A 26990-nucleotide genomic window follows, 5' to 3' on the forward strand; every position below is an offset into this window, starting at 1 on the left:
ATATATGATTTTTGTATGCTCGATCGTTTAATAAAATTTTAGTATATGTCCAGTTCGTTAGTCATGGTGTTATGACACTCTCCAGTTGTTTTCTTCTCTGTAGCACTTTTGCCTCCAAAATCCGGTGGAAACTTAGAGATGAGTGCCTCCCACATATTAATCTTCTCCATTTTATCTGAATATTCATCAGACTCCAGGTTCCATATCGATGGATGTTTTTCAGCTTGACAGATAAAAACTTCTGTATTGATTACCGTCTCTAGCCAACAGCGTGACCTACACGATTGTACCGCCAAATAACAATGACCAGTGATCCCTAGAAGTCACGTGCTAACAGTTGGTGTGCAGTGCTACCTGCTGCTCGGTCTATCAGCTGCGCCGCCGTTTGGCGTCGAGTGAAGGCCGTTACTGGAATCAGTTGCTCTTCCCCTTCAGTGACTGCGCTGCACGTCTGTAGGCGCCCATTTAGACCAATGCTTCGTCGGCGAAAGCGTCACCAAGAAGCACTTCCCAGTGGCTCCTTGTTACGAGGCTCTAATGCGCATTACAAGCGGAAATATTTTATTTTTAAATAAGAAACCTGTAATACATGATTTTTGCAGTTGAAAGCCCGATCCTATTTAGCAGTCTGTTTCAGAAATATACTTTGCTAGCACCCCAACTCGTTGCAGGATTCCAAGACAGTATGCCGAGGGTGACAAACGATGCCAGGTTTTGACGATTCGGCGTTGAAAATAAAGTCTCCAGATCCATTATACAGGGTGGTCCATTGATAGTGACCAAATATCTCACGAAATAAGCAACAAACCAAAAAACTACAAAGAACGAAACTCATCTAGCTTGAAGGGAGAAACCAGATGGCGCTGCCATAGGTCAAACGGAAATCAACTGCGTTTTTTAAAATAGGAACCCCCATTTTTTATTACACATTTCTGTAGTACGTAAATAAATATGAATGTTTTAGTTGGACCACTTTTTTCGCTTTGTGATAGATGGCGCTGTAATAGTCACAGACGTAGAAGTACGTGGTATCACGTAACATTCCGTCAGTGCGGACGGTATTTGTTTCGTGATGCATTACCTGTGTTAAAACGGACCGTTTACCAATTGTGGAAAAGGTCGATATCGTGTTGATGTATGCCTATTGTGATCAAAATGCCCAACGGGCGTGTGCTATGTATACTGCTCGGTATCCTGGACGACATCATCCAAGTGTTCGGACCGTTCGCCGGATAGTTACGTTATTTAAGGAAACAGGAAGTGTTCAGCCACATGTTAAACGTCAACCACGACCTGCAACAAATGATGATGCCCAAGTTTTAGCTGTTGTCACGGCTAATCCGCACATCAGTAGCAAACAAATTGCGCGAGAATCGGGAACCTAAAAAACGTCGGTGTTGAGAATGCTACATCAACATCGATTGTACCCGTACCATATTTCCATGCACCAGGAATTGCATGGCGACGACTTTGAGCGTCGTGTACAGTTCTGCCACTGGGCACAAGAGAAATAACGGGACGATGACAGATTTTTTGCACGCGTTCTATTTAGCGACGAAGCGTCATTCACCAACAGCGATAACGTAAACCGGCATAATATGCACTATTGGGAAACGGAAAATCCACGGTGGCTGTGACAAGTGGAACACCAGCCACCTTGGCGGATTAATGTATGGCTCTGAGCACTATAGGACTTAACAGCTGTGCTCATCAGTCCCCTAGAACTTAGAACTACTTAAACCTAACTAACCTAAGGACATCACACAACACCCAGTCGTCACGAGGCAGAGAAAATCCCTGACCCCGCCGGGAATCGAACACGGGAACCCGGGCGCGGGAAGCGAGAACGCTACTGCACGACTACGAGCTGCGGACGATTAATGTATGGTGCAGCATTATGGGAGGAAGGATAATTGGCCCCCATTTTATCGATGGCAATATAAATGGTGCAATGTATGCTGATTTCCTACGTAATATTCTACCGATGTTACTACAAGATGTTTCACTGCATGACAGAATGGTGATGTACCTCCAACATGACGGATGTCCGGCACATAGCTCCCGCGCGGTTGAAGCGGTATTGAATAGCATATTTCATGACAGGTGGATTGGTCGTCGAAGCACCATACCGTGGCACGCACGTTCACCGGGTCTGACGTCCACGGATTTCTTTCTGTGGGAAAAGTTGAAGGATATTTGCTATCGTGATCCACCGACAACGCCTGACAACATGCGTCAGCGCATTGTCAATGCATGTGCGAACATTACGGAAGGCGAACTACTCGCTGTTGAGAGGAATGTCGTTACAAGCATTGCCAAATGCATTGAGGCTGACGGACATCATTTTGAGCATTTATTGCAATAATTTGGTATTTACAGGTAATCACGCTGTAAGAGCATGCGTTCTCAGAAATGATAAGTTCACAAAGGTACATGCATCACATTGGAACAACCGAAATAACATGTTCGAACGTACCTACGTTCTGTATTTTAATTTAAGAAACCTACCTGTTATCAACGGTTCGTCTAAAATTGTGAGCCATATGTTTGTGACTATTACAGCGCCATCTATCACAAAGCGAAAGAAGTGGTCCAACTAAAACATTCATATTTCTTTACGTACTAAACGGATATGTAATAAAAAATGGGGGTTCCTATTAAAAAAAACGCAGTTGATATCCGTTTGACCTATGACAGCGCCATCTAGCGGGCCAACCATTCACCCTTCAAGCTGGACACGTTTTGTTCTTCGTAATTTTTTCGTTTGACGCTTATTTCGTGAGATATTTGGCTCGGTCACGATCAATGGACCATCCTGTATATCTGCTGCAGATAATGATACGTCTCTCAGCTGTCATCAGGAGCTTCATGTCGTGTCATGTCAAGCCGGTTCCCTACTTCTGGGCACGAAATTTCCGGGAAAATACCTCGTCTTGGGTTCGGAGGTACATGACAGTGGCCTTCCAACAGAAGCAAAATTGTGACTGATGGATTCATCACACCACGGTTTTGTGAGTTACCACTTTGTAACGTTCCCTGGCATTTTCACGTTATTAAACAACAAGAGTGTATTTGTACCATATACGCCGCTCTGGGCAAGTTGTATATATCGTAATTATTAAACAAAAATATTACTGAATGTGGTATAAAATACATTAGTTATTCTCATATTTTTTGTTGTAATATTTCTCTGTATTTAGGATAGGAATTTTTCTGTATTTATTATGTGATTGTAAAATGTGTCAATATTTGCGGTATCAGAGATATGAAAATTTGCCAGAAGAGAATAATATCGTTAATTTACAAAGAAATGTTAATAATCAGTACTGCTATTTAAGCACAATGCATTATGTATTCTTTGCTCTTCTCTGTTCAGAAGTTATCGAGGTAGGACAGTGTGAAGAAGCTTTTAACGAATGTGTAGACTTCTTTTGTCTCTGTCTGGACTTAGCCGCCATTAGACGATGCGTTACGAATTAATGTGAGTTGAATTGTTGTTTGAGCTAAATGTATCAGTATTTATCAGAAGTGTGAATTATTTATGTAAATTAGCTTGCCCACGTCATCTATAAAATTTCTTTAAGAATTTTTCAGCATTTTTTAGCGGTGTTGCTGGGCTGTGCCGCGACCAACAATCGCAGATCTGAAGAGGCGGCACATTTAAAAAATTATCAAACCCGTAAATCGGGAACAGATGCATAAAAATCAATAGTGAATTAAGAAATTGTTTTCCTTTTCAGTGATCCTGTGGCTGATAAAATTTGAATTAATTATACGTTTGTGCATTCGTAGGCGGATAGTTAATGTTAGTTAACATTGAAATTTAAACAGTTCGGTTCTTTAAAATAACTCAAATGCATAGTAAAGTAGGTTTGATCAGTGATAAAGATCGGCTTGGCAATAATTAAAACATTTTCTGCTGAGAGAGATAAGCTTGTGTTCTATGGCTAGTGCCGGGATAAAATTCAGTAAAAATATTTAACAAAAAAACCCACTGCATCTGGAAAGTGTATGCCAAGGCCGAATGATTTAAAGGACTCAATTCTCAACTAAATGTTCTTAACCAGTTCATATGAGTTCACGTAAATATTTTTTCTTTAAATGTACGTAATTCTTAAGAAAGTAAAATTTTTTATTACCACACGAAAATAAGAGAGTGGTTCTACAACAAAGTTCGCACGAAAGAAAATTAACTTAAAAGCAAAAGATAAAATTTATTATTATTCTTTAACGAAAAATCATCAATTCCATTCATATTCCGACGATTTCGTTAAATTGGCGCCCAACGTGGGGCTCGAATATGCAGTGGCCACTAAATACCCGTGAGATAACTAGGGAATTAATATAGTCGAACTTTGTTGCAGAACATTTAATAATTTTTCTATGTATTGTATGTATTTCATAACCAATATTGTGTGGTAATACCTGTGTATGATTTTTTGCATGAGAACACTATGTACCCAGAGGCAAGCTGAAGAAGAGAGCTCAATATTTAGAAAAATTAATTACCTACCACAATATCAGGGGGCAGCTGCACCCAAGATAGATCACCAAAAGGTAAAGCTACAGTGTAGTTGTCCTGTGGGTAGTAAAGTAGCCTCAGTGCAGTGTTCTCGGATCATTAGTGGTGTGCTTGTTGTTAGTACTTTGTTTTAAAATAACAGGACATTTAGGTAGTTAGTCATTGTAGTATATAGTAAGTGTGTATTAGTTAATGTCCATTTCTTGTGTGATTATGTCAGTGAAACCTGAGTGTTAGGATATTTAGTTCAGATTTTATTTCTTTTGTTTACTATGGTTAGATTGCGTAGTCAGAAAGATATCAACATGGATAATGAGCAACAGTCAGTAAGTAGTGATACCGAGTTGGAAAGTGGGACACAAAGTAATGTTAGTGACGTAGTTCAGGAAGTACAATGTGAGAATCTGGGGGCAGAAGGGCAAGAAATGTTGCCACTGCCACCCAGTGATTCAGTTGATAGCGAAAATTCTGTGCCACCCGCAAGCACTGGACACGGACCAGAGAGTGGTGAGGTGTCAGAAGTGCAATCATTAAGAGTTATGGTCGAGCGCATGCTCAATTTCCAGGTTGAATTCGTACGTATGCAAGCAGAGCGTGATAAAGAACGTGATGCCAAACAAGCAGAGCGCGATAGAGAACGTGATGCTAAACAAGCAGAGCGTGACCGACGCCTGCATGAGAGGGACTTACAGTTGATGCAAACTTTAGAAGTTATGCAAAGTGAGATTGTCAGTTTCAAACAAAAATATGAAACCATACCCAAAACGGTGCAAGAATTAAGCGAAAGGGTAGATAGTATTCAAGTGGCTAACGCCAATATCGTAGAGGAAATCAGTGTCCTGACTAATAGGGTCGAACAACTAGAACTGGACACAACTCAAGTAATTGAGGACAAAGTGATCGAACAAGTGCACAAAGTAGAACGTAAATTCACAAAGGAAATAGATCAGAAAGTGCACGCCGCAATTGAGGCCAGAGATGTGGACTCAAAAGCGGAAGTACAGAATCTTAAAAAGATTGTGCAAAAAGACATTCCGCTGTGGCAGCGGAGTGTGGACCGTCGTCTTGCCGAGATGGAGCTTGGCCTGCGGCAGGACGAGACACAGGCGTACGTCACGCCAGCCAGGTCCAACAATGATAGGCATATAAATACAGTAGTAAAAAATTGCGACTGCGAGACAGAACAGGCAACCACTGTAAGCGAAACAAATAAATGTCATTCCAAAGTAGTGATTGAAGAAAGCCTGATTAGGAACCGACAGTTTCAGATCTTTACAACGGAGAAGAAATCTGTTCACCCTGTAGTGTTTATCAAGGGATTTAGAAACATTTTGCCTAGCGTTTGGAGTCATACCCAGAAAATACAGTTCGTTATGTCTTACATACAAGGAGATGCTGCATTATGGGCAACCGAAGCAGCTGACAGTTGTGATACATATGAGCAATTCGAAAAGGCATTCTTGGCCAAATATTGGTCAACATGTATTCAAGAGAGATTACGGAAGGAGGTATATAATCCAGAGCCGTATTCTCCACGACTAGGCAATTTGCGAAAATATTTTGAGAAGTACATTAATAAGACCCGTTACTGGGACGAACAGATTTCATCTCGGGATTTGATCAGACTTTTGAAATCACACTTGCCGATACATGTAAAGGAAAAGCTTATACACGTGCCTGAAAATGATATGGAACATTTCTTGTCTGTTCTGGACTCAATTGACCTGATTCAGGAGGACGTTAAGGCAGCCTCTGAACAGGCTAGAAGTAACGGAAATGGTTATAGAAATGGTAGAAATAACACGCCTCCACCAATTAATGGAAACGGCGGAGGTAATAATAGGAGACAAGAGTATGCACGAAACGGAAATAGAGGTAGAGACCGGAACGGCAATAGTCCGCCGGTGAATAATGACCGGAAGAGGAGGTTTGATGACCGGTATGAAACAGGCCCACCAAGCAATCATAGATGGAAAAATGCCAGGGGGCCGTACAACACTAATACTTATAATGATGCAAACCGAACTTGGCCACAGAACCAGAGGCCCAGTCCGGACCGGCAAAACAGTGAAAGATACGACAATAACCGACCGCCACCACAAAATGCGCCAATTGCGCAACCGTGGCGGCCGACGCAACACAACGTGCACATAGTGGAGGTCAGTGACACAGAGCAGCCACACCCATCCACTAGCACTAATTCAACAAACTAGATGCAGCCGAGATACGCTCTCCATCGTCGGCTGAGGTTTGGAGTGAGAGCAGCCCGACACAGAACAAGACACCAAACAAAATCTGTATCCTTAGGTATAATGACGGGGTACAGATGGGAGATGAATTAATAACTGAACCATCCACGTGCATAAAGGAGCACAAAGACAAGGTACAAGCGATAATAGAGATCAAAATTAACAATATTGATGTGCAAGCGGTCATAGATACAGGTGCTACTGTCAGTGTTATGAGTATGGACTTATTCAAGGTACTGGGGAAGGAAAGGCGTATGCTGACTTTTCCCGTGAATAATTGTAGAGTCACTGGAGCCATAAGTGCACAGCGACAAATAATTAAACTCCAAGTGCGGGTAGAGATGTATATAGGGGAAGAAGCCATAGCGTGCTCATTCCTGGTAGTAAAGGGTTTAAAGGTAGCCTGCATTTTGGGGGTAGATTTTTTGAGAGAAAGGGACGCAATAATCGACCTTTCTCGGGGAAAATTAAGTTTGATGAATGCTGGTAGGAGAATAGAATTGTCCATGCTCAGATCTGAAGAGGTACCTGTACCTAATTCTAACGCTATTAACATAAAATGTAGGAATCAGTCGATACTACATTTAGACAATCATTGTCTAGGACAGAATCTCTATTATCCTGACGTACAATGTGATCAATCAAAAGCAAATATGGACGCATTAGTAAACAAAGTATCACAGTCCGAAAATTTGAATTCTATGCAACAGCAGGATTTGGTACAGTTATTATTTAATTATGCAGAGGCATTTTCAGAACGACCAGGAATTGTTAAGGGATATCAGTACAATATCGAGGTGAAACCTCACAAAACCTACTGTCGAGCCTCATACTCCATTCCTTAGTCGAAGAAAGAAAATAGTAGCTATCTCATAGCAGATCCCCACTCAGGGAGAGTACGGGGACTGTATCCGCGTAAGGATGTAAAAGCATTCCTACAGTAAAAGACTAATAGTCCTATGTGGACACCACTCTTTTGTAAATAATGAACATTAATAGTGTGTGTACTAGTGTAGAAGTGTTTAGTTATAAGTATATGATTGATTTTCTCATGTGTATGGATATTTATGTTATGTACTCTTTTAATTTGTGTTATCTAAACCATGCTCTAAATGTTTGCACAGATAATCTGATTAGTGCAATTATTTGTAGTGTTAAGCTGTGACAAAGTTCAGTCAAGAAGAACATTTTAGTAAGGATTAGTTAGTGTACTACATAATTTCCAATATGTGTGTCAAATTTGAAATATTTCTTGGCACAATCTTTTCTATTATGTGTATGTGTAGCTGTCAGATTGACAGACTCGAACCCAGAATAATATCAGTAATATGAGGCCCTGAGAACTTTATTATCTCACCAATATTATCAGAGAAAATAATGCACCCAATAGTGACCCGAGGGCACCACGGGAGGCAAACTTGTTGCAAATTTATGTAACGCAAAGTTACGCACAAAGAAGCTTCAATTGAAGCATGTGCATATTCAATCAGTTAAAAGGAGCTAGCCAGATACAGTCCAAGTCAATTTTTGCCTACAGAGACTACGCTGTAGTTACGTAGGACGTTGATAGTAAAGTGTGACATGAGTACAAAGGAGTTATTGAACAATATGCCTGAATCCGGCTGGAATGCACAAATAAAATCTAATCGAACACGAATATAGATGACTTTTGGCAAACTAATACCGAATTTTGAATATTTGTTACCATGTACGCAAATCTCACACCTTGGTAAAGAGTTACAAATGTGCTGTTACAAACAAAATTGAGCAGCGGACATTGTAAATAAAAATAAAGGAACTTTAACAAAAGTGCAGTATTGTGCGGCAGAGACAGACAGTGACTGTTAAACCTGCAGCAATACGTCACGGAGTAGTTGTGTATAAGTAATAAAAAACTGTATCATCGCCGTGTGTGCAAGTGGACAAGGAACTAGCACGACACGAACAGTGAGCCGAAAATGGACGGTGGATCAACTTAGTGTCAAACTTTAACTCTTTGTGTGTCAAGGGACGCTAGGAAAGCGCATTGACTACAGAAATACATTTTGATTTTGTCCTAAGGTGAAAACTTGCGTGTGACTAATGACAAGTCATGACATGGTGAAAAATATTGTGTGCCCATAAAACGTGTTACTGTGACAACGATACATTGTGCAAACCAGACTAGTGAAGGCCTACTGAGTAATAACTGCCACTAACTGTGTACGTTCTTTCCCACAGCAGGAAAAATGCCTTTAAGGATAGTACACTGTTTGTGAACTTGTTGCATGTTTCCTGGAGCACTGCAAGAAGACGTCGCACGGGCGAGCTGATATCCAACGCGCATCCGGCTACATCAGCTATGCAGCGACCGCAGCAGCCCGTAGCAGACCAGCAGCCACGCCCCTCCGCGCCGTAGCTGTCAATGCCGGGGGCGGTGACCTCCACGGAGTCAGCGCGCCGCGCCGAGCGCCGCCCAACAATCACTCCGCACCGCTCACCAAATACAACATTATTGACTTTTTTGAAATGTTCACATAAACTGAATAACATGTCAATGACTTCATTTCGATAAGCATTGAACATTTACTATGTATGTCCGTGAGTGATATATCCTAGAACAAGTGACCTTGTAGTGTATCACAAGAATAATAGTATCACACACAAAAAACCTTCCGTTGAACTGTATGTGACTGTGATATTGTGTAATTGTATAACCCCGTTTGTGACAAACTGCTAATTTAATTCAAATGAATAACTGTTAAAAAGACAATAGTGACTATAAACCAACTGGGATGGCTGGGCTCCGGCACAGTTTTGCCCAGGTTTCCTGTTTGCCTACGCCCAAATGGGGGAGCCATGAACTTATATAACCCTGGGACTAAATAGAAGAGCCATTCCGTAAAACATACAGAAGTGTAAAGAACGTTACTGGCACCATTGTGTCAAAGTGTAAAAACTCTTTGCCAAATGCTGCCAGGGGGCAATGTAACGTTCCCTGGCATTTTCACGTTATTAAACAACAAGAGTGTATTTGTACCATATACGCCGCTCTGGGCAAGTTGTATATATCGTAATTATTGAACAAAAATATTACTGAATGTGGTATAAAATACATTAGTTATTCTCATATTTTTTGTTGTAATATTTCTCTGTATTTAGGATAGGAATTTTTCTGTATTTATTATTGTTGTTGTTGTTGTTGTGGTCTTCAGTCCTGAGACTGGTTTGATGCAGCTCTCCATGCTACTCTATCCTGTGCAAGCTTCTTCATCTCCCAGTACCTACTGCAACCTACATCCTTCTGAATCTGCTTAGTGTATTCATCTCTTGGTCTCCCTCTACGATTTTTACCCTCCACGCTGCCCTCCAATACTAAATTGGTGATCCCTTGATGCCTCAGAATATGTCCTACCAACCGATCCCTTCTTCTGGTCAAGTTGTGCCACAAACTCCTCTTCTCTCCAATCCTATTCAGTACCTCCTCATTAGTTATGTGATCCACCCACCTTATCTTCAGCATTCTTCTGTAGCACCACATTTCGAAAGCTTCTATTCTCTTCTTGTCCAAACTATTTACCGTCCATGTTTCACTTCCATACATGGCTACACTCCATACAAATACTTTCAGAAATGACTTCCTGACACTTAAATCTATACTCGATGTTAACAAATTTCTCTTCTTCAGAAACGCTTTCCTTGCCATTGCCAGTCTACATTTTATATCCTCTCTACTTCGACCATCATCAGTTATTTTGCTCCCCAAATAGCAAAACTCCTTTACTACTTTAAGTGTCTCATTTCCTAATCTAATACCCTCAGCATCACCCGACTTAATTCGACTACATTCCATTATCCTCGTTTTGCTTTTGTTGATGTTCATCTTATATCCTCCCTTCAAGACACCATCCATTCCGTTCAACTGCTCTTCCAAGTCCTTTGCTGTCTCTGACAGAATTACAATGTCATCGGCGAACCTCAAAGTTTTTATTTCTTCTCCATGGATTTTAATACCTACTCCGAATTTTTCGTTTGTTTCCTTTACTGCTTGCTCAATATACAGATTGAATAACATCGGGGAGAGGCTACAACCCTGTCTTACTCCCTTCCCAACCACTGCTTCTCTTTCATGTCCCTCGACTCTTATAACTGCCATCTGGTTTCTGTACAAATTGTAAATAGCGTTTCGCTCCCTGTATTTTACCCCTGCCACCTTTAGAATTTGAAAGAGAGTATTCCAGTTAACATTGTCAAAAGCTTTCTCTAAGTCTACAAATGCTAAAAACGTAGGTTTGCCTTTCCTTAATCTTTCTTCTAAGATAAGTCGTAAGGTCAGTATTGCCTCACGTGTTCCAGTATTTCTACGGAATCCAAACTGATCTTCCCCGAGGTCGGCTTCTACTAGTTTTTCCATTCGTCTGTAAATAATTCGCGTTAGTATTTTGCAGCTGTGGCTTATTAAACTGATTGTTCGGTAATTCTCACATCTGTCAACACCTGCTTTCTTTGGGATTGGAATTATTATATTCTTCTTGAAGTCTGAGGGTATTTCGCCTGTTTCATACATCTTGCTCACCACATGGTAGAGTTTTGTCAGGACTGGCTCTCCCAAGGCCGCCAGTAGTTCCAATGGAATGTTGTCTACTCCGGGGGCCTTGTTTCGACTCAGGTCTTTCAGTGCTCTGTCAAACTCTTCACGCAGTATCGTATCTCCCATTTCATCTACATCCTCTTCCATTTCCATAATATTGTCCTCAAGTACATCGCCCTTGTATAGACCCTCTATATACTCCTTCCACCTTTCTGCTTTCCCTTCTTTGCTTAGAACTGGGTTTCCATCTGAGCTCTTGATGTTCATACAAGTGGTTCTCTTTTCTCCAAAGGTCTCTTTAATTTTCCTGTAGGCAGTATCTATCTTACCCCTAGTGAGATAAGCCTCTACATCCTTACATTTGTCCTCTAGCCATCCCTGCTTAGCCATTTTGCACTTCCTGTCGATCTCATTTTTGAGACGTTTGTATTCCTTTTTGCCTGCTTCATTTACCGCATTTTTATATTTTCTCCTTTCATCAATTAAATTCAATATTTCTTTTGTTACCCAAGGATTTCTACTAGCCCTCGTCTTTTTACCTACTTGATCCTCTGCTGCCTTCACTACTTCATCCCTCAAAGCTACCCATTCTTCTTCTACTGTATTTCTTTCCCCCATTCCTGTCAATTGTTCCCTTATGCTCTCCCTGAAACTCTGTATAACCTCTGGTTCTTTCAGTTTATCCAGGTCCCATCTCCTTAAATTCCCACCTTTTTGCAGTTTCTTCAGTTTTAATCTACAGGTCATAACCAATAGATTGTGGTCAGAGTCCACATCTGCCCCTGGAAATGTCTTACAATTTAAAACCTGGTTCCTAAATCTCTGTCTTACCATTATATAATCTATCTGATACCTTTTAGTATCTCCAGGGTTCTTCCATGTATACAACCTTCTATCATGATTCTTAAACCAAGTGTTAGCTATGATTAAGTTGTGCTCTGTGCAAAATTCTACCAGGCGGCTTCCTCTTTCATTTCTTAGTCCCAATCCATATTCTCCTACTACGTTTCCTTCTCTCCCTTTTCCTACACTCGAATTCCAGTCACCCATGACTATTAAATTTTCGTCACCCTTCACTATCTGAATAATTTCTTTTATTTCATCATACATTTCTTCAATTTCTTCGTCATCTGCAGAGCTAGTTGGCATATAAACTTGTACTACTGTAGTAGGTGTGGGCTTCGTATCTATCTTGGCCACAATAATGCGTTCACTAAGCTGTTTGTAGTAGCTTACCCGCATTCCTATTTTCCTATTCATTATTAAACCTACTCCTGCATTACCCCTATTTGACTTTGTGTTTATAACCCTGTAGTCACCTGACCAGAAGTCTTGTTCCTCCTGCCACCGAACTTCACTAATTCCCACTATATCTAACTTTAACCTATCCATTTCCCTTTTCAAATTTTCTAACCTACCTGCCCGATTAAGGGACCTGACATTCCACGCTCCGATCCGTAGAACGCCAGTTTTCTTTCTCCTGATAACGACATCCTCTTGAGTAGTCCCCGCCCGGAGATCCGAATGGGGGACTATTTTACCTCCGGAACATTTTACCCAAGAGGACACCATCATCATTTAATCATACAGTAAAGCTGCATGCCCTCGGGAAAAATTACGGCCGTAGTTTCCCCTTGCTTTCAGCCGTTCGCAGTACCAGCACAGCAAGGCCGTTTTGGTTATTGTTACAAGGCCAGATCAGTCAATCATCCAGACTGTTGCCCTTGCAACTACTGAAAAGGCTGCTGCCCCTCTTCAGGAACCACACGTTTGTCTGGCCTCTCAACAGATACCCCTCCGTTGTGGTTGTACCTACGGTACGGCTATCTGTATCGCTGAGGCACGCAAGCCTCCCCACCAACGGCAAGGTCCATGGTTCATGGGGGGGGGGGGGGGTATTTATTATGTGATTGTAAAATGTGTCAATATTTGCGGTATCAGAGATATGAAAATTTGCCAGAAGAGAATAATATCGTTAATTTACAAAGAAATGTTAATAATCAGTACTGCTATTTAAGCACAATGCATTATGTATTCTTTGCTCTTCTCTGTTCAGAAGTTATCGAGGTAGGACAGTGTGAAGAAGCTTTTAACGAATGTGTAGACTTCTTTTGTCTCTGTCTGGACTTAGCCGCCATTAGACGATGCGTTACGAATTAATGTGAGTTGAATTGTTGTTTGAGCTAAATGTATCAGTATTTATCAGAAGTGTGAATTATTTATGTAAATTAGCTTGCCCACGTCATCTATAAAATTTCTTTAAGAATTTTTCAGCATTTTTTAGCGGTGTTGCTGGGCTGTGCCGCGACCAACAATCGCAGATCTGAAGAGGCGGCACATTTAAAAAATTATCAAACCCGTAAATCGGGAACAGATGCATAAAAATCAATAGTGAATTAAGAAATTGTTTTCCTTTTCAGTGATCCTGTGGCTGATAAAATTTGAATTAATTATACGTTTGTGCATTCGTAGGCGGATAGTTAATGTTAGTTAACATTGAAATTTAAACAGTTCGGTTCTTTAAAATAACTCAAATGCATAGTAAAGTAGGTTTGATCAGTGATAAAGATCGGCTTGGCAATAATTAAAACATTTTCTGCTGAGAGAGATAAGCTTGTGTTCTATGGCTAGTGCCGGGATAAAATTCAGTAAAAATATTTAACAAAAAAACCCACTGCATCTGGAAAGTGTATGCCAAGGCCGAATGATTTAAAGGACTCAATTCTCAACTAAATGTTCTTAACCAGTTCATATGAGTTCACGTAAATATTTTTTCTTTAAATGTACGTAATTCTTAAGAAAGTAAAATTTTTTATTACCACACGAAAATAAGAGAGTGGTTCTACAACAAAGTTCGCACGAAAGAAAATTAACTTAAAAGCAAAAGATAAAATTTATTATTATTCTTTAACGAAAAATCATCAATTCCATTCATATTCCGACGATTTCGTTAAAACTTCAACAGTTTAGCATATCCGTGAGATACCACAGATATAGTCCCCGATAAGTTACAGGGAAGGAAAGCTCTGTGTAAGACCGTGCAAATCTAAGAGGAACAGTGTCTTATTAACTGCAAATTGATATCGGTGGCCCAATTACGCATGAAAATGTGGATACCACACCTCACACAAATATATTAATAAAGGATTCATCAAACTACAAAATGGAACTAGTGGTCACTATAACAGTTTGGTTTATTGCCCTTTGATATCAAACAAAATGATTTACCAACTGACTCAAGTATGAAAATATTTAATAACCGGATAAGATACTGAAAATACGAACTATAGCCTCAGCACAGGTGGGTAGACACATGAAAGCACAATATGAAACTACATATCGTTAATGACTTCAAAAGTAGTTATTGATTTAAAGAAAGATCCCCAGAAAAGCAAGCATGAACATCAATATTTTCACCAGAGTGCATGATGGGTGCAACTAGTTGGCTCTGAGTGTTAAATATGCACAATGAAACCCTGTTGCAAATTAACCAGCTTCACATCTCCCTCTCAGTGGCTGTGTTGATAGCACGTACTTACCATTCTTGAACAGTGCAAGTGTGGAAGATGGCTGCAAGTGTGGAAGATGGCTGCAGTAGGGGCTAGGAATTTTGATTCCAGCTTGTCCTCTTTACTTTTCTTTAATTCAGGACACCTCTTTCTGCGAATATCTTCAGTAGCTGCCTAAGGTGAACTGCATTTTCGACAGCGACCCTGAATCAAGTGCTGCTGACATAACTATACCAAACTTGGCTGGTTCTGTCAGCGTCAGAATCTTGGCAGCCAGTTGTAGCACACTTTGTGAGTTCTGAGCAACAATAATTTTACAAACAAGTTTAACAATTTCCTGCTCATGGTTGAGCAATAATGGTATGGCATGGAAAAGAAGGCAGAAAATATCTCCCACAACACAACACACTTACATCCATGGACAACCAAAAACCTTGCGAGTAGGCATGTCCCTTCTACCCCAGTAATCACTGGAAGCCAGTGTCTCTCTTAGTACTGTTCAGCTGTCGTCAGGAGCATCATGTTGTGAAATTGTCATCTGAAAGAGGGCACAGCTAGAATTACGCAGAACAGACGTATTTATGAAGTACATTTGACTATGCAGTGTCCTACTCTGTGACGACTGGAAAACATATGAAGTTTAAAGAGTGATACCACACAATTTAGGGTTTATTCACATAAAAAAACACGGTTATCGCAATGTTTAAATCTGAACGCCCAGTTCACACTTTACTCAAGCACTTTCTGTCTGTAGTTCACACGATCTAGTGTAAATATTGAGTTACACATTGTGTGTGTGTGTGTGTGTGTGTGTGTGTGTGTGTGTTGACAAATTTATGACACTTATCACTAAATCTGTTATACACTATGTGATCAAAAGTATCAGGACACCTGGCTGAAAATGACTTACAAGTTCGTGGCGCCCTCCATCGGTAATGCTGGAATTCAATATAGTGTTGACCCACCCTTAGCCTTGGTGACAGCTTCCACTCTCGCAGGCATACGTTCAATCAGGTGCTTCAAGGTTTCTTGGGGAATGGCAACCCATTATTCACGGAATTCTGCACTGAGGAGAGGTATCGGTGTCGGTCGGAGAGGCCTGGGATGAAGTCGGCATTCCAAAACATCACAAAGGTGATCTATAGAATTCAGGTCAGGTCTCTGTGCAGGCCAATCCATTAGAGGGATGCTATTGTCCTGTAACCACTCCGCCACAGGCCGTGCATTACGGACAGGTGCTCGATCATATTAAAATATGCAATCCCCATCCCTGAATTGCTCTTCAACAGTGGGAACCAAGAAAGTGCTTAAAAATCAATGTAGGCCTGTGCTGTGATAGTGCTATGCAAAACAACAAGGAGTGCAAGCCCCCTACATGATAAACACTACCACACCATAACTCCACCGCCTCCGAATTTTACTGTTGGCACAACACACGCTGATAGATAAACGTTCACCGGGCATTCGTCATTCCCACACCCTGCTGTCGGATCGTCACATTGTGAACCGTGATTCGTCAATGCACACAATGTTTTATCACTGTTCAATCGTCCAATGTTTACGCTCCTTACACCAAGCAAGGCATCGTTTGGCATTTACCGGTGTGATGTCCGAACTGTCATATTACTTGCAATGGATCCTTATGCAGTTAGGAATTCCTATGTGATGGTCTGGATAGATGTCTGTTTGTTACACATTACGACCCTCTTCAACTGTCGGCGGTCTCTGCCAGTCAACAGACGAGGTCGGCCTGTACGTTTTTCCACTTCACTGTCACATCGGGAACAGTGGACCTAAGGATGTTTAGGAGTGTAGGAATCTCACGTACAGACGTATGACACAAGTGACACCCAATCACCTGACCACGTTCGAAGTCCGTGAGTTCCGCGGAGCGCTCCATTCTGCTCTCTCACAATGTCTAATGACTACTGAGGTCGCTGATATGGAGTACCTGGCAGTAGGTGGCAGCACAATGCACCTAATATGAAACATGTATGTTTTGGGGGATGTCCGGATACTTTTGATCACAAAGTGTATCTCCTAGCTCCAATAAGAGTGGAGATAGTGGCAAAAACGTGTTCTTTCCAGCGCCTGGCATAGGCTACCCAGCATGTCAGACATATTCTGGGAGTAGATCGGCTTGCTTTATTGAACTATACTGCAACACTTGCCGATAAGCATGGCTGAGGACCGGGTTGAGATGGATAGAGGAGGGGGATGGAGAGTGCGACAGGGAGGAGGAAATGGACAGAGAGCGAGGTGAGAAGAGGAGGGATGCATAAGGCCAGTGGAAAGTGTTGGGCAGATGGAAAAGAAAGAGGGGGAGTTGGAGACGTAAAGAGAGAGGGAGAGGAAGAAATAGTCAAAAGGAGGGGAAGGAGGATGTGGACATAGGGAGGGGCTGGAGGAAATGGACGAAGAGAGGGAAGAGCAGATGAAGAGACAGGGAGAATGGGGAGGAGGAGAAAAAATGTTCAAATGTGTGTGAAATCTTATGGGGCTTAACTGCTAACGTCATCAGTCCCTAAGCTTACACACTTCTTAACCGAAATTATCTTAAGGATTAACACACATACCCATGCCTGAGGGAGGACTCGAACCTCCGCCAGGACCAGCCACACAGTCCATGACTGCAGCGCCTAGACCGCTCAGCTAATCCCGCGCGGCTGGGGAGGAGGAGATAGACAGATAAAGATGGGAGGATGAGGTGGACGGACAGAGGGAAGAATAGGTGAATACAGAGCGGCGACTTTCAAGCGAAAGTATTTATATATGCTCCACAGAGCTATAACTTTGCAAAGTCTTGCCCACTGCTGAGAGTTCATTTGAGCCAGCATGGGAGCTTTCCTCTAATCTTTAAACTGATGCCTGGAGGAGGCTGCCAAAATATGTTTCATACATCTGGGGGGGTCGGAATAGCACTGGCTTTCTTTTGACAGTTTCTGTTTGCTTTAATGACCTCATATGCTGCATTATATCTGTTTGCTGTACTAATAAAGGAGGTAGTTAATAAATTCCCGTTCGACAGTTGCCACAATATTTAGTATTGAGCCCTTAACAGATAGGACTGGTAAAAAAAATAAAAGTAAATGATGACAGCATATGTTTCCACTGGTTCGTGCATTTAGGGGCAGTTCGAGAACATTTTCCCACACAAGTGAAATGTCTTATGATACCGCTATGCATCCCCTCAGACATTAGTTACCTTTTGATAAGACCTTTAAAAATATATCTACTAGTGATTGTGGAAATGTGTTTCTAAGTAAGTACTGTAAAGATAATCCTCTGTAACAGAAATAAATTTTTGAATCTTATCCCAGCACTAAATCAATATTAAAACAAGAAACGATTCAGTTCTGTTTCAGGTAATTACTGAGACCTTTCAAAACTTTTAGGGAATACAGAAGGCACTAGACCTATTATATTGTTCTAGTTTCAATAAAAATGTGCTACCTGTCAAAAGCTCAGGAATATGATACATGCACAATGGAGCACAGGCACATTTTTTGGTTGATGTGAGATGCTTGGATGTAATGCTCCTATACGGCCTAGGACGGATAGGTACTTTGACCTCCAAGATCACGTGACCTCAGTACGCTGGATTTTTCTGGGGTCACCACAAAAGTTAATAGTACAGCACTACTGTTAAAATGGTTGAAGCAGTGGAGCAGGCTTCTCAAGATTTGCTAGAGGATCCAGGGCTGTTTGAAACAATTTGTAACATACAGCAGAGATGAGTGCATTATTATCTTCAAATGTGAGGATTTTGTGTCTGTACAGGAGCGTCAATGTCGCAAAACTGTCCTATCGGCACAAATGTCGCTACTCTAGTCGACAGCGGATATGTGACCAGGAAACCTTGGAGCTGGGATCCGACAAGGTTAAACAAACTCTACGTGTCGGCAGTCTACAGGAGAGCAGGGAGTCTGAACATCATGTAGAGACAGACATGCAGAAAAGGCACAAACACGAGCAGTATGAACGGCAGAAACAAATAAGCACACGGAACCAATAGCATGGTGTGATGTGGAAGCCAGGTCCGACCTAGTCGATCTCACAAGGGCACTGCGCCTGCCCGTCACCATCGATTTCGTCCAAATTTATGGTATATGCTGCGCATGACCATAAATGAAAATGACAGAAGTGGGAGCTCCAGATGGTCAAGCGTTTAAAAACATTACATTTTTGGCGTGTATCGGGCGAGGCATGAGACGTTTAAGTTAGCCTAGTTTCCAGGCAGCTGTTGGGGCAACGGTAAAAGTACATAACGGTAATCTGAGGGTCGTGGGGTCGAGTCCCTGTGCGAGAACATTTTATTTTTAGTTTTTACGTTGCTTACACTACAAATGAAACTTAATAACCCTGAGTATATTATGATTATTCATATTTTCGTAAAAGGCATCAAAAAGGAAAGGCGAAGGAAAATTTGGGATTGCAAATAAATTTCCAAGAAATGTTTGTATTTACAGCATCCACGAGGACTCTGCAAATAAATTTCCAAGAAAGTATTGTAGCTAAAGCGTCCGATCGAACAGGTAAATTGAGAATTGTTATTCATCGATGTCATTCTAGATACTATTTTTAACATTACGTATAATAAAATATTTTCATTCATTTGTTCTCTTTCGAGGTTGCCAATGTCTTATGGCGCCTTGCCACGGTTCTCATGGCTTCTCCCGCTGGAGGTTGGAGTCCTCCCTCGAGCATGAGTGTGAATGTTGTCCTTAACGTAAGATAGTTTAAGTTAGATTAAGTGGTGAGTAAACCTAGGGACCGATCACCTCAGCAGTTTGGTCCCATAGGAATTGACCACAAATTTCCAAAAGTATTGGTCAACTTATACCCAAACTCTGGACCATTGAGGGCAAAAGTAGTTCTTGTGAAACACAGGATGTGAACAAAGTAACACATTCGTACAAAGCGCATTATGTTGTAACCCCATATTTGTCAATAGTATACTTAAGACTACAAGACGGTCAAGGTTCTTTTGGACCGAGGATTTAAAAATCGCGGAATGAGTACGTGTCAAACGAGTTTCTAGTTCATGGTTGGAGACACAACATCGTTGTTACAGGAAATCTGCGAAAACCTGTTCATGAATGTTGGCCACTGGTGAAATCGTGTATACGGGTCGAGTTAACCCCATCAGCGTCAGTCAAGGCCTAAAGATTGAGCGCTGAAGCACTGAAACTGGTAGCCATATAATAAATAACATCGTAAGGACCGTTGTAGATATTGCATTTCATTACATAAGTGAACGGCCGATGTCTCTCAACCCTCCAGTTACAAGGATGGATATATAAAAAATGTACAAATGTTGTCATCACTTAATCAAATTCTGGGAAACTTACAACAGCTTTACGCAATATTTTTTTGACTAATGTGATGAAGCCCTACATGCAAGAGAATAAATTACTTCTATTAACTGACTTGTGGGGAGAACAAACAAATCCATAATTACACGACAAGATTTTTCAAGATGAAGAAGGATTGCCATAGTGCACCATTAAAAATATGCAAAGTACATATGTTGCTGCTATTTATTATGCTTATGAATACATTTTACATGTCACTTTTGAAAGCCCACTGCATTAATTATGTGTTACTCATCAGAAACTGGCTACTTCCTTACAAAATTACGCTTTAAACTCACTTTGTATTTGATTTCAGTTCAATTTTGGGAAATAATCTTAAATTTTTTTCTGTTTTTGTTCTTCATTAACATTTTTTTCAGATAACGGGTATAATTTTCCGTAATGCCAAAAGAATTTTGTCCTGCATACTTTACTAACAGATCAATCCATTTCAATGCCTCGGTGTGTGTGTGTGTGTGTGTGTGTGTGTGTGTGTGTGTGTGTCAGTGAGAGAGAGGCTTCAGGTTCAGTTACTATATTTTCTTAAATTTCTGGAATATGCACAGATAATCCACAAATCCATATCAGGTAACTGAGAGTTCACTTTACTTAAAATTGTATCCTTATCTTTCCAACAATGAAATGGGCTAAAACTGTGGAAGAAACAATTACTGTTATTAATGAAGTATTTTATTGCAATCACTGTAATGTTCATTTTAATTGTTATCCAATACAAGTAAGTGAAAAAAAATAAAGCGCTGTTTATTAAATATATTAAAGTATTTATGAAAAATTAAAGTGTATGAAACTTTATGGCACTAAGTGGAATTATATTCCAGTAAAGCAGATTGCATATATGCAGGAAGGATAGCACAGCACACCTCAATGTATAAATTTACACACAAAATTCTTCGTATGGAGCTAAATCTCCACTGTGAATTACTATGACCTCATCACCAACTGTGCTTTCAATAGCTAAGTTGTTGCTTTTAATCCCACAGAAACTGAAATAAAAAGGGTGCCTATTAATTTCTGCAGTATGTTAAGAAATATGTAAGTAATACTTCATTTTCTTCCCCTTACCTAGAAACAATGTCAGTTGTCCCACTACTTTTTTCACGGTTTTCTTCCTTAATGCATTCTATCTTCATGGCACACTCTGTGGATTTAATGATTTTCAAACCATCTGTTACTAAGATTGCATCATCTGATATCTGAAAGACACAAACGTAAATCATGTATGTACTCTCCTTATGGTACATTTTTTCCTTTATATCTAATAATTACACACACATTCTTTTAAGTAAGAAACAACCTACATGTTTTTAGATATTTGTTCTGGAATTTAGCTGTGCATTGACTTACTGGAAGTTAATCTATTTTGATTTGAATATTTTTGTTCTATTGCAGGAAGCTAGGAACAGCACCGTGTCTTGAGGTGCAACATCTCCTTCTATCATACCCTCCATCTGTACAGATTCCACCAGTCCTTAAACCTCATCAACATAGTGCTGCAAAACTATATCAATTAAGCCCAAACTTCCTTGCAATATCTTCTTTCCATCCATAAGATTCTCCTGCTATGCAATACCAAATTCCTGAAACTCTTTACCTCGAGGAATTAGAGCAACAACCACACCACCACCTCAAATAACTCTCCACCCTGCTCACTTCCTCCTCCTGCCTTTGAGAACCACCGTACACCACCTCTACAACAACCTCCAAACCTCCCCCATGTCACCTCACAGCTGAAAAACCCTGGCTTGCAGATCTACTACATTTACCCTACAATCCAAAACTCCCTCACAGCACCCCACAGAATCCACGACCTAAAGAGACTCTAAAGACAGTCATGAACCTTTCCTCCAAAAGCCTTAGCACTGGACATATAACAATCCTTTCCAAAGGCCTCACCTTTTGCCCAATTACCAAATTCAACCACTCAGGATTAATGTTGAACCCTGCCTGACTCAGTACACCATTCTTCCATCCCACTGTGATCAACCCCCACTGCCCCCAAATTATCCCCTATTAACTTTCCAGAATTTCTTAACCTTGAAACTTGCCTCTCTGTCGTTCCCCAAATCCCTCAATATGCAAACTAACCGTACATCCACTTTTCATCCACAATCCACCACCTAGAAACTGATCCTGACCTTTTAATCCTATCTGAGGACAAACGTTCCACCACTGTTCTTTTGAACTGCAAAAGTTACCTGGCAGAAGGACTCTGCCAGCTGTCAGATACATACACCTACAAACCTTGCCACAGTGACCCCATTTGAGAAATCCAGCAGGATCTCCAGTGTCTCCTCAATCCTTAGGACCTCTCCCCAGAGTCCATCTCTCTGCTCACTCCTACCACTCTCACACTCCTACCTCCTACATGCTTCCTAAAGTCCATAAACCCAACAACCCAGGACGTCCCATTGTGACCAGTCACTGTGCCCCCACTGGGAGAATCTCTGCTCTTGTAGACCTACACCGTCAGCCTTTTACCTGGAACCTATCCTCCTATATAAAAAATACCAACCATTTTCTCCACCGACTCTCCACAGTTCCTGTTCCTTTATCACATCGTACACTGCTCGTCACTTTTGATGCCACCTCCCTTTAAGCTAACATTCCTAATGCCCATGGCCTTATCACTTTTGAACACTATCTTTCCAAACGTACAATGGATTGCAAACCAACAATCTACTTCCTAGTCGCCATGACCAGCTACATCCTCACCCACAATTACATCTTCTTTGAAGGCATTACCTAAGAACATATCCAGGTTACAACTATGGACACCTGCATGGCACCATCCTATGCCAACACATTCATGGGCCAACTAAATGAATCCTTCCTAAACACCCAAAATCCTAAACTCCTCACTTGGTTCAGATTCACTGATGATATCTTTGTGATCTCGATCAAAAGTGAGGATATCCTATCCACATTCCTCCAGAACCTCAAAACCTTCTCCCCCATTCGCTTCACTTGGTCATACTCAACCCAACAAGCCACCTTCCTAGATGTTGAACTCCACCTCAAAGGTAGCCACAATAGTATCTCTGTCCACATGAAGCCTACTAACTGCCAGCAATATCTCCAATTCGACAGCTGCCACCTGTTCCATACCAAGAACTTCCTTCTATACAGCCTAGCTACCCGTAGCCGTTGCATCAGCAGTGACAAGCGATTCTTACTGAAATATACTGAGGGTCTCACTGAAGCTTTTACTGACTGTAATTATGCTCCCAACCTTGTACAAAAAAAAAATCTCCTATGCCTCATCTTTCCAGTCACCTCTCACCTCCCAGTCTCACCGTCCGGCCACAGAGGAGCATTTCCCTCCTAACTCAGTATCACCCAGGACTTTAGCAACTGAATTACATTCTCTGCCAGGGTTCTGACTACCTCTCGCCATGCCCTAAAATGAGAAATGTCTTACCCACTATCCCTCCTACCCTTCCCACAGTGGTATTCTGCAGCCCACCGAACCTATGCAATATACTGGTCCATTCCTATACAACCCTTACTCCCAACCCCTTACCTCATGGGTCATATCCCTGTAGTAGATCTAGATGCAAAACTTGTCCCATACATCCTCCCACCACCACCTACTCCAATCCGGTCACAAACATCACCTATCCCATGAAAGGCAGGGCTACCTGTGAAACCAGTTGTGATCTACAAGTTCAGCTCCAACTACTGTGCTATTTTCTATTTGGGCATGACAACCAACAAGCTGTCTGTCCACATGAACATCCACCGACAAACTGTGGCCAAGAAACAACTGGACCACTCTGTTGCTGAGCATGTTGCCCAACACAACATTCTTCATTTCAAAGACTGCTTCGCAACCTGTGCAATATGGATCTTCCCACCAACACCAGCTTTTCTGAATTGTACAGGTGAGAACTCTCCCTACAATATATCCTACGTTCCCATAACCCTCCTGGCCTCAACCTTTGTTAGTCATTGTCCTCACCCATTTAACCTCTTCCCTGTTCCCATTCCAGCACTACACAGCCCTCTATCCCACCAACACACACAGTCTTTCTACTTCTCTCTTTTTCACCATCTCCCCCTCTTTCACCCGACCTCCGTCTAACCTCCCGACTGCACCTAGCTGCTCTACCCTCTCTCCACCTTGTCACTGCATGCTCCCCAGCAGGACTTCACCCCTACCTTGCTACCCCTCCCCTTCCCCGCCCCTTCCTTACCCCCACCCAGCTGTCTCTCCCATCAGGCACTGGTGCTGCCACTCATAGTCTGGCTTCAGCTGCCAGAGACTGTGGTCATGTATGTGTGCAAGTTGTATCTGTGTGTGTGTGTGTGTGTGTGTGTGTGTGTATTTTTGACCAAGGACTTGGCCAAAAGCTTATCTTGTGACAGTCTTTTTGTTGTGCCTATCTGCAACTCAGCATCTCTGCTATATGGTGAGTGCAATTATCCTTTTCATAATTTTGTTACATTCCATCCTGGATTTTCCACTCTTCAATATATTTCTTGTTCGTAAATAATTAGAAAAATGCTCTCAACTTCACCTTTTTGAAAACTGGTTTTGTTCATTTGCAATATAATTTTATTGTGTAGCAAAATACAACTTAGTCAACAGATCTAATACAATCAACAATAGTCAGTTTCCCTGAATTTGAAATACACAAGGCAATTTTCTTCTTTTTCCTTAAAATTAACAGAAGTTTGTCTTGTTCTGCTAAGTGATATCATCTACACAACCAAATAAAACCTTTTCAAAATTATTGCATGCATAGAAATTACCTCTCATTTATGTTGTTACACAAAACACTCAAGAAACTGCATGATAATTATGCGAAAGAATGAGCATTTGCAACATCTCTTAAGTATTTCAAACACAAAATATATTAAAAATGTAGTTTTACCTGTATCCCAACAGAACAAGAAGAAATTTCACTAGATGCAATATGCACAACTGCACCTGGACATATAATTAAAGCAGTTCCAAGATTTGAAAAAACAGAGCTGTCAATTTCAACATGAGCTCCTTGTAAGACTATGATGGCGGGAGAGTTAAATGACCACTTTGTCCCAAAGAAATGACAGTTACGAATTTTTAGAAATCCACTTCTAATAATGACAGATGCTGTGTTGTTTTCACAGCTTATGATTAGGTCCTCCAATGCAAAATTGCTCCCTGGGTAGTCTAAGATGCAGGATCCTTCAGCAACTAAAGTGCTGCTAAGAGGATGACCAGCAAAACCTGAAATTTATTCACAGAGAAATATAAGAATATTAATTATTGATTTGAAAAGGTGACTATGTATAAATTTACAATAAAAAGATTGAGTCTTTTCCACTGAAAATCTCAACTCAGGCAATCGAGTAATTTTACACACAAAACGATTGCTCACAAAGAATAACATTCCAATGATATGAGATAAATCAGTCAACAACTACTTTTATTATTATTTGAGCAACAATGTGATTTTAGAAATCCTGACAGCTCCCACAAAAGTGTGTCTTATCATCATCATCATATACACACAGGGTGTTACAAAAAGGTACGGCCAAACTTTCAGGAAACATTCCTCACACACAAATAAAGAAAAGATGTTATGTGGACATGTGTCCGGAAACGCTTAATTTCCATGTTAGAGCTCATTTTAGTTTCGTCAGTATGTACTGTACTTCCTCGATTCACCGCCAGTTGGCCCAATCAAAGGAAGGTAATGTTGACTTCGGTGCTTGTGTTGACAAGCGACTCATTGCTCTACAGTACTAGCATCAAGCACATCAGTATGTAGCATCAACAGGTTAGTGTTCATCACAAACTTGGTTTTGCAGTCAGTGCAATGTTTACAAATGCGGAGTTGGCAGATGCCCATTTGATGTATGGATTAGCACGAGGCAATAGCTGTGGCGCGGTACGTTTGTATCGAGACAGATTTCCAGAACAAAGGTGTCCGACAGGAAGACGTTAGAAGCAATTTATCGGCATCTTAGGGAGCTTTCGCGACTGGGGAAGACCTAGAATGACGAGGACACCTGCAATTGACGAGGCAATTCTTCGTGCAGTTGACGATAACCCTAATGTCAGCGTCACAGAAGTTGCTACTGTACAAGGTAACGTTGACCACGTCACTGTATGGAGAGTGCTACGGGAGAACCAGTTGTTTCGTACCATGTACAACGTGTGCAGGCACTATCAGCAGCTGACTGGCCTCCACTGGTACACGTCTGCGAATGGTTCATCCAACAATGTGTCAATCCTCATTTCAGTGCAAATGTTCTCTTTACGGATGAGGCTTCATTCCAATGTGATCAAATTGTACATTTTCACAATCAACATGAGTGGACTGACAAGAATCCGCACGCCATTGTGCAATCACGTCATCAACACCGATTTTCTGTGAACGTTTGGGCAGGCATTGTTGGTGATGTCTTGATTGGGCCTCATGTTTTTCCACCCACGCTAAATGGAGCACTTTATCATGATTTCTACCTGTGCTGCTAGAACATGTGCCTTTACAAGTACGACACAACATGTGGTTCATGCATGCTGGAGCTCCTGCACATTTCAGTCGAAGTGTTCGTATGCTCCTTAACAACAGATTCGGTGACCAATGGATTGGTAGAGGCGGACCAATTCCATGGCCTCCACGCTCTCCTGACCTCAACCCTCTTGACTTTCATTTATGGAGGCATTTGAAAGCTATTGTCTACGCAACCCCGGTACCAAATGGAGAGACTCTTCGTGCTCGTATTGTGGGCGGCTGTGATACAATACGCCATTCTCCAGGGCTGCATCAGCGC

The 26990-nt window shown here is 41.3% G+C and overlaps 1 protein-coding gene across 4 annotated transcripts in view; it reads right to left on the reverse strand.

Annotated features, from left to right (window-relative positions):
- Positions 1-20943: 20943 nt before the first annotated feature.
- Positions 20944-26990, reverse strand: part of LOC126237027 (protein nessun dorma-like) — a 152274-nt gene continuing 146227 nt past the window's right edge. For 2 of the 4 annotated variants that reach the window (XM_049946773.1, XM_049946772.1), the window contains exons 9-11: positions 25100-25437; positions 21288-21418; positions 20944-21208 (exon numbers count right to left, since the gene is read on the reverse strand). In XM_049946773.1, coding sequence (XP_049802730.1) covers positions 21100-21208; positions 21288-21418; positions 25100-25437 — 578 coding nt within the window. In that variant the 3' untranslated portion in view covers positions 20944-21099. The remainder of the gene's footprint in view (positions 21209-21287; positions 21419-25099; positions 25438-26990) is intronic. The other 2 variants (XM_049946775.1, XM_049946774.1) reach the window with 1 other exon arrangement.

Source organism: Schistocerca nitens, chromosome 2, assembly GCF_023898315.1.
Source record: "Schistocerca nitens isolate TAMUIC-IGC-003100 chromosome 2, iqSchNite1.1, whole genome shotgun sequence".
NCBI classification, from domain to species: Eukaryota; Metazoa; Arthropoda; class Insecta; order Orthoptera; family Acrididae; genus Schistocerca; species Schistocerca nitens.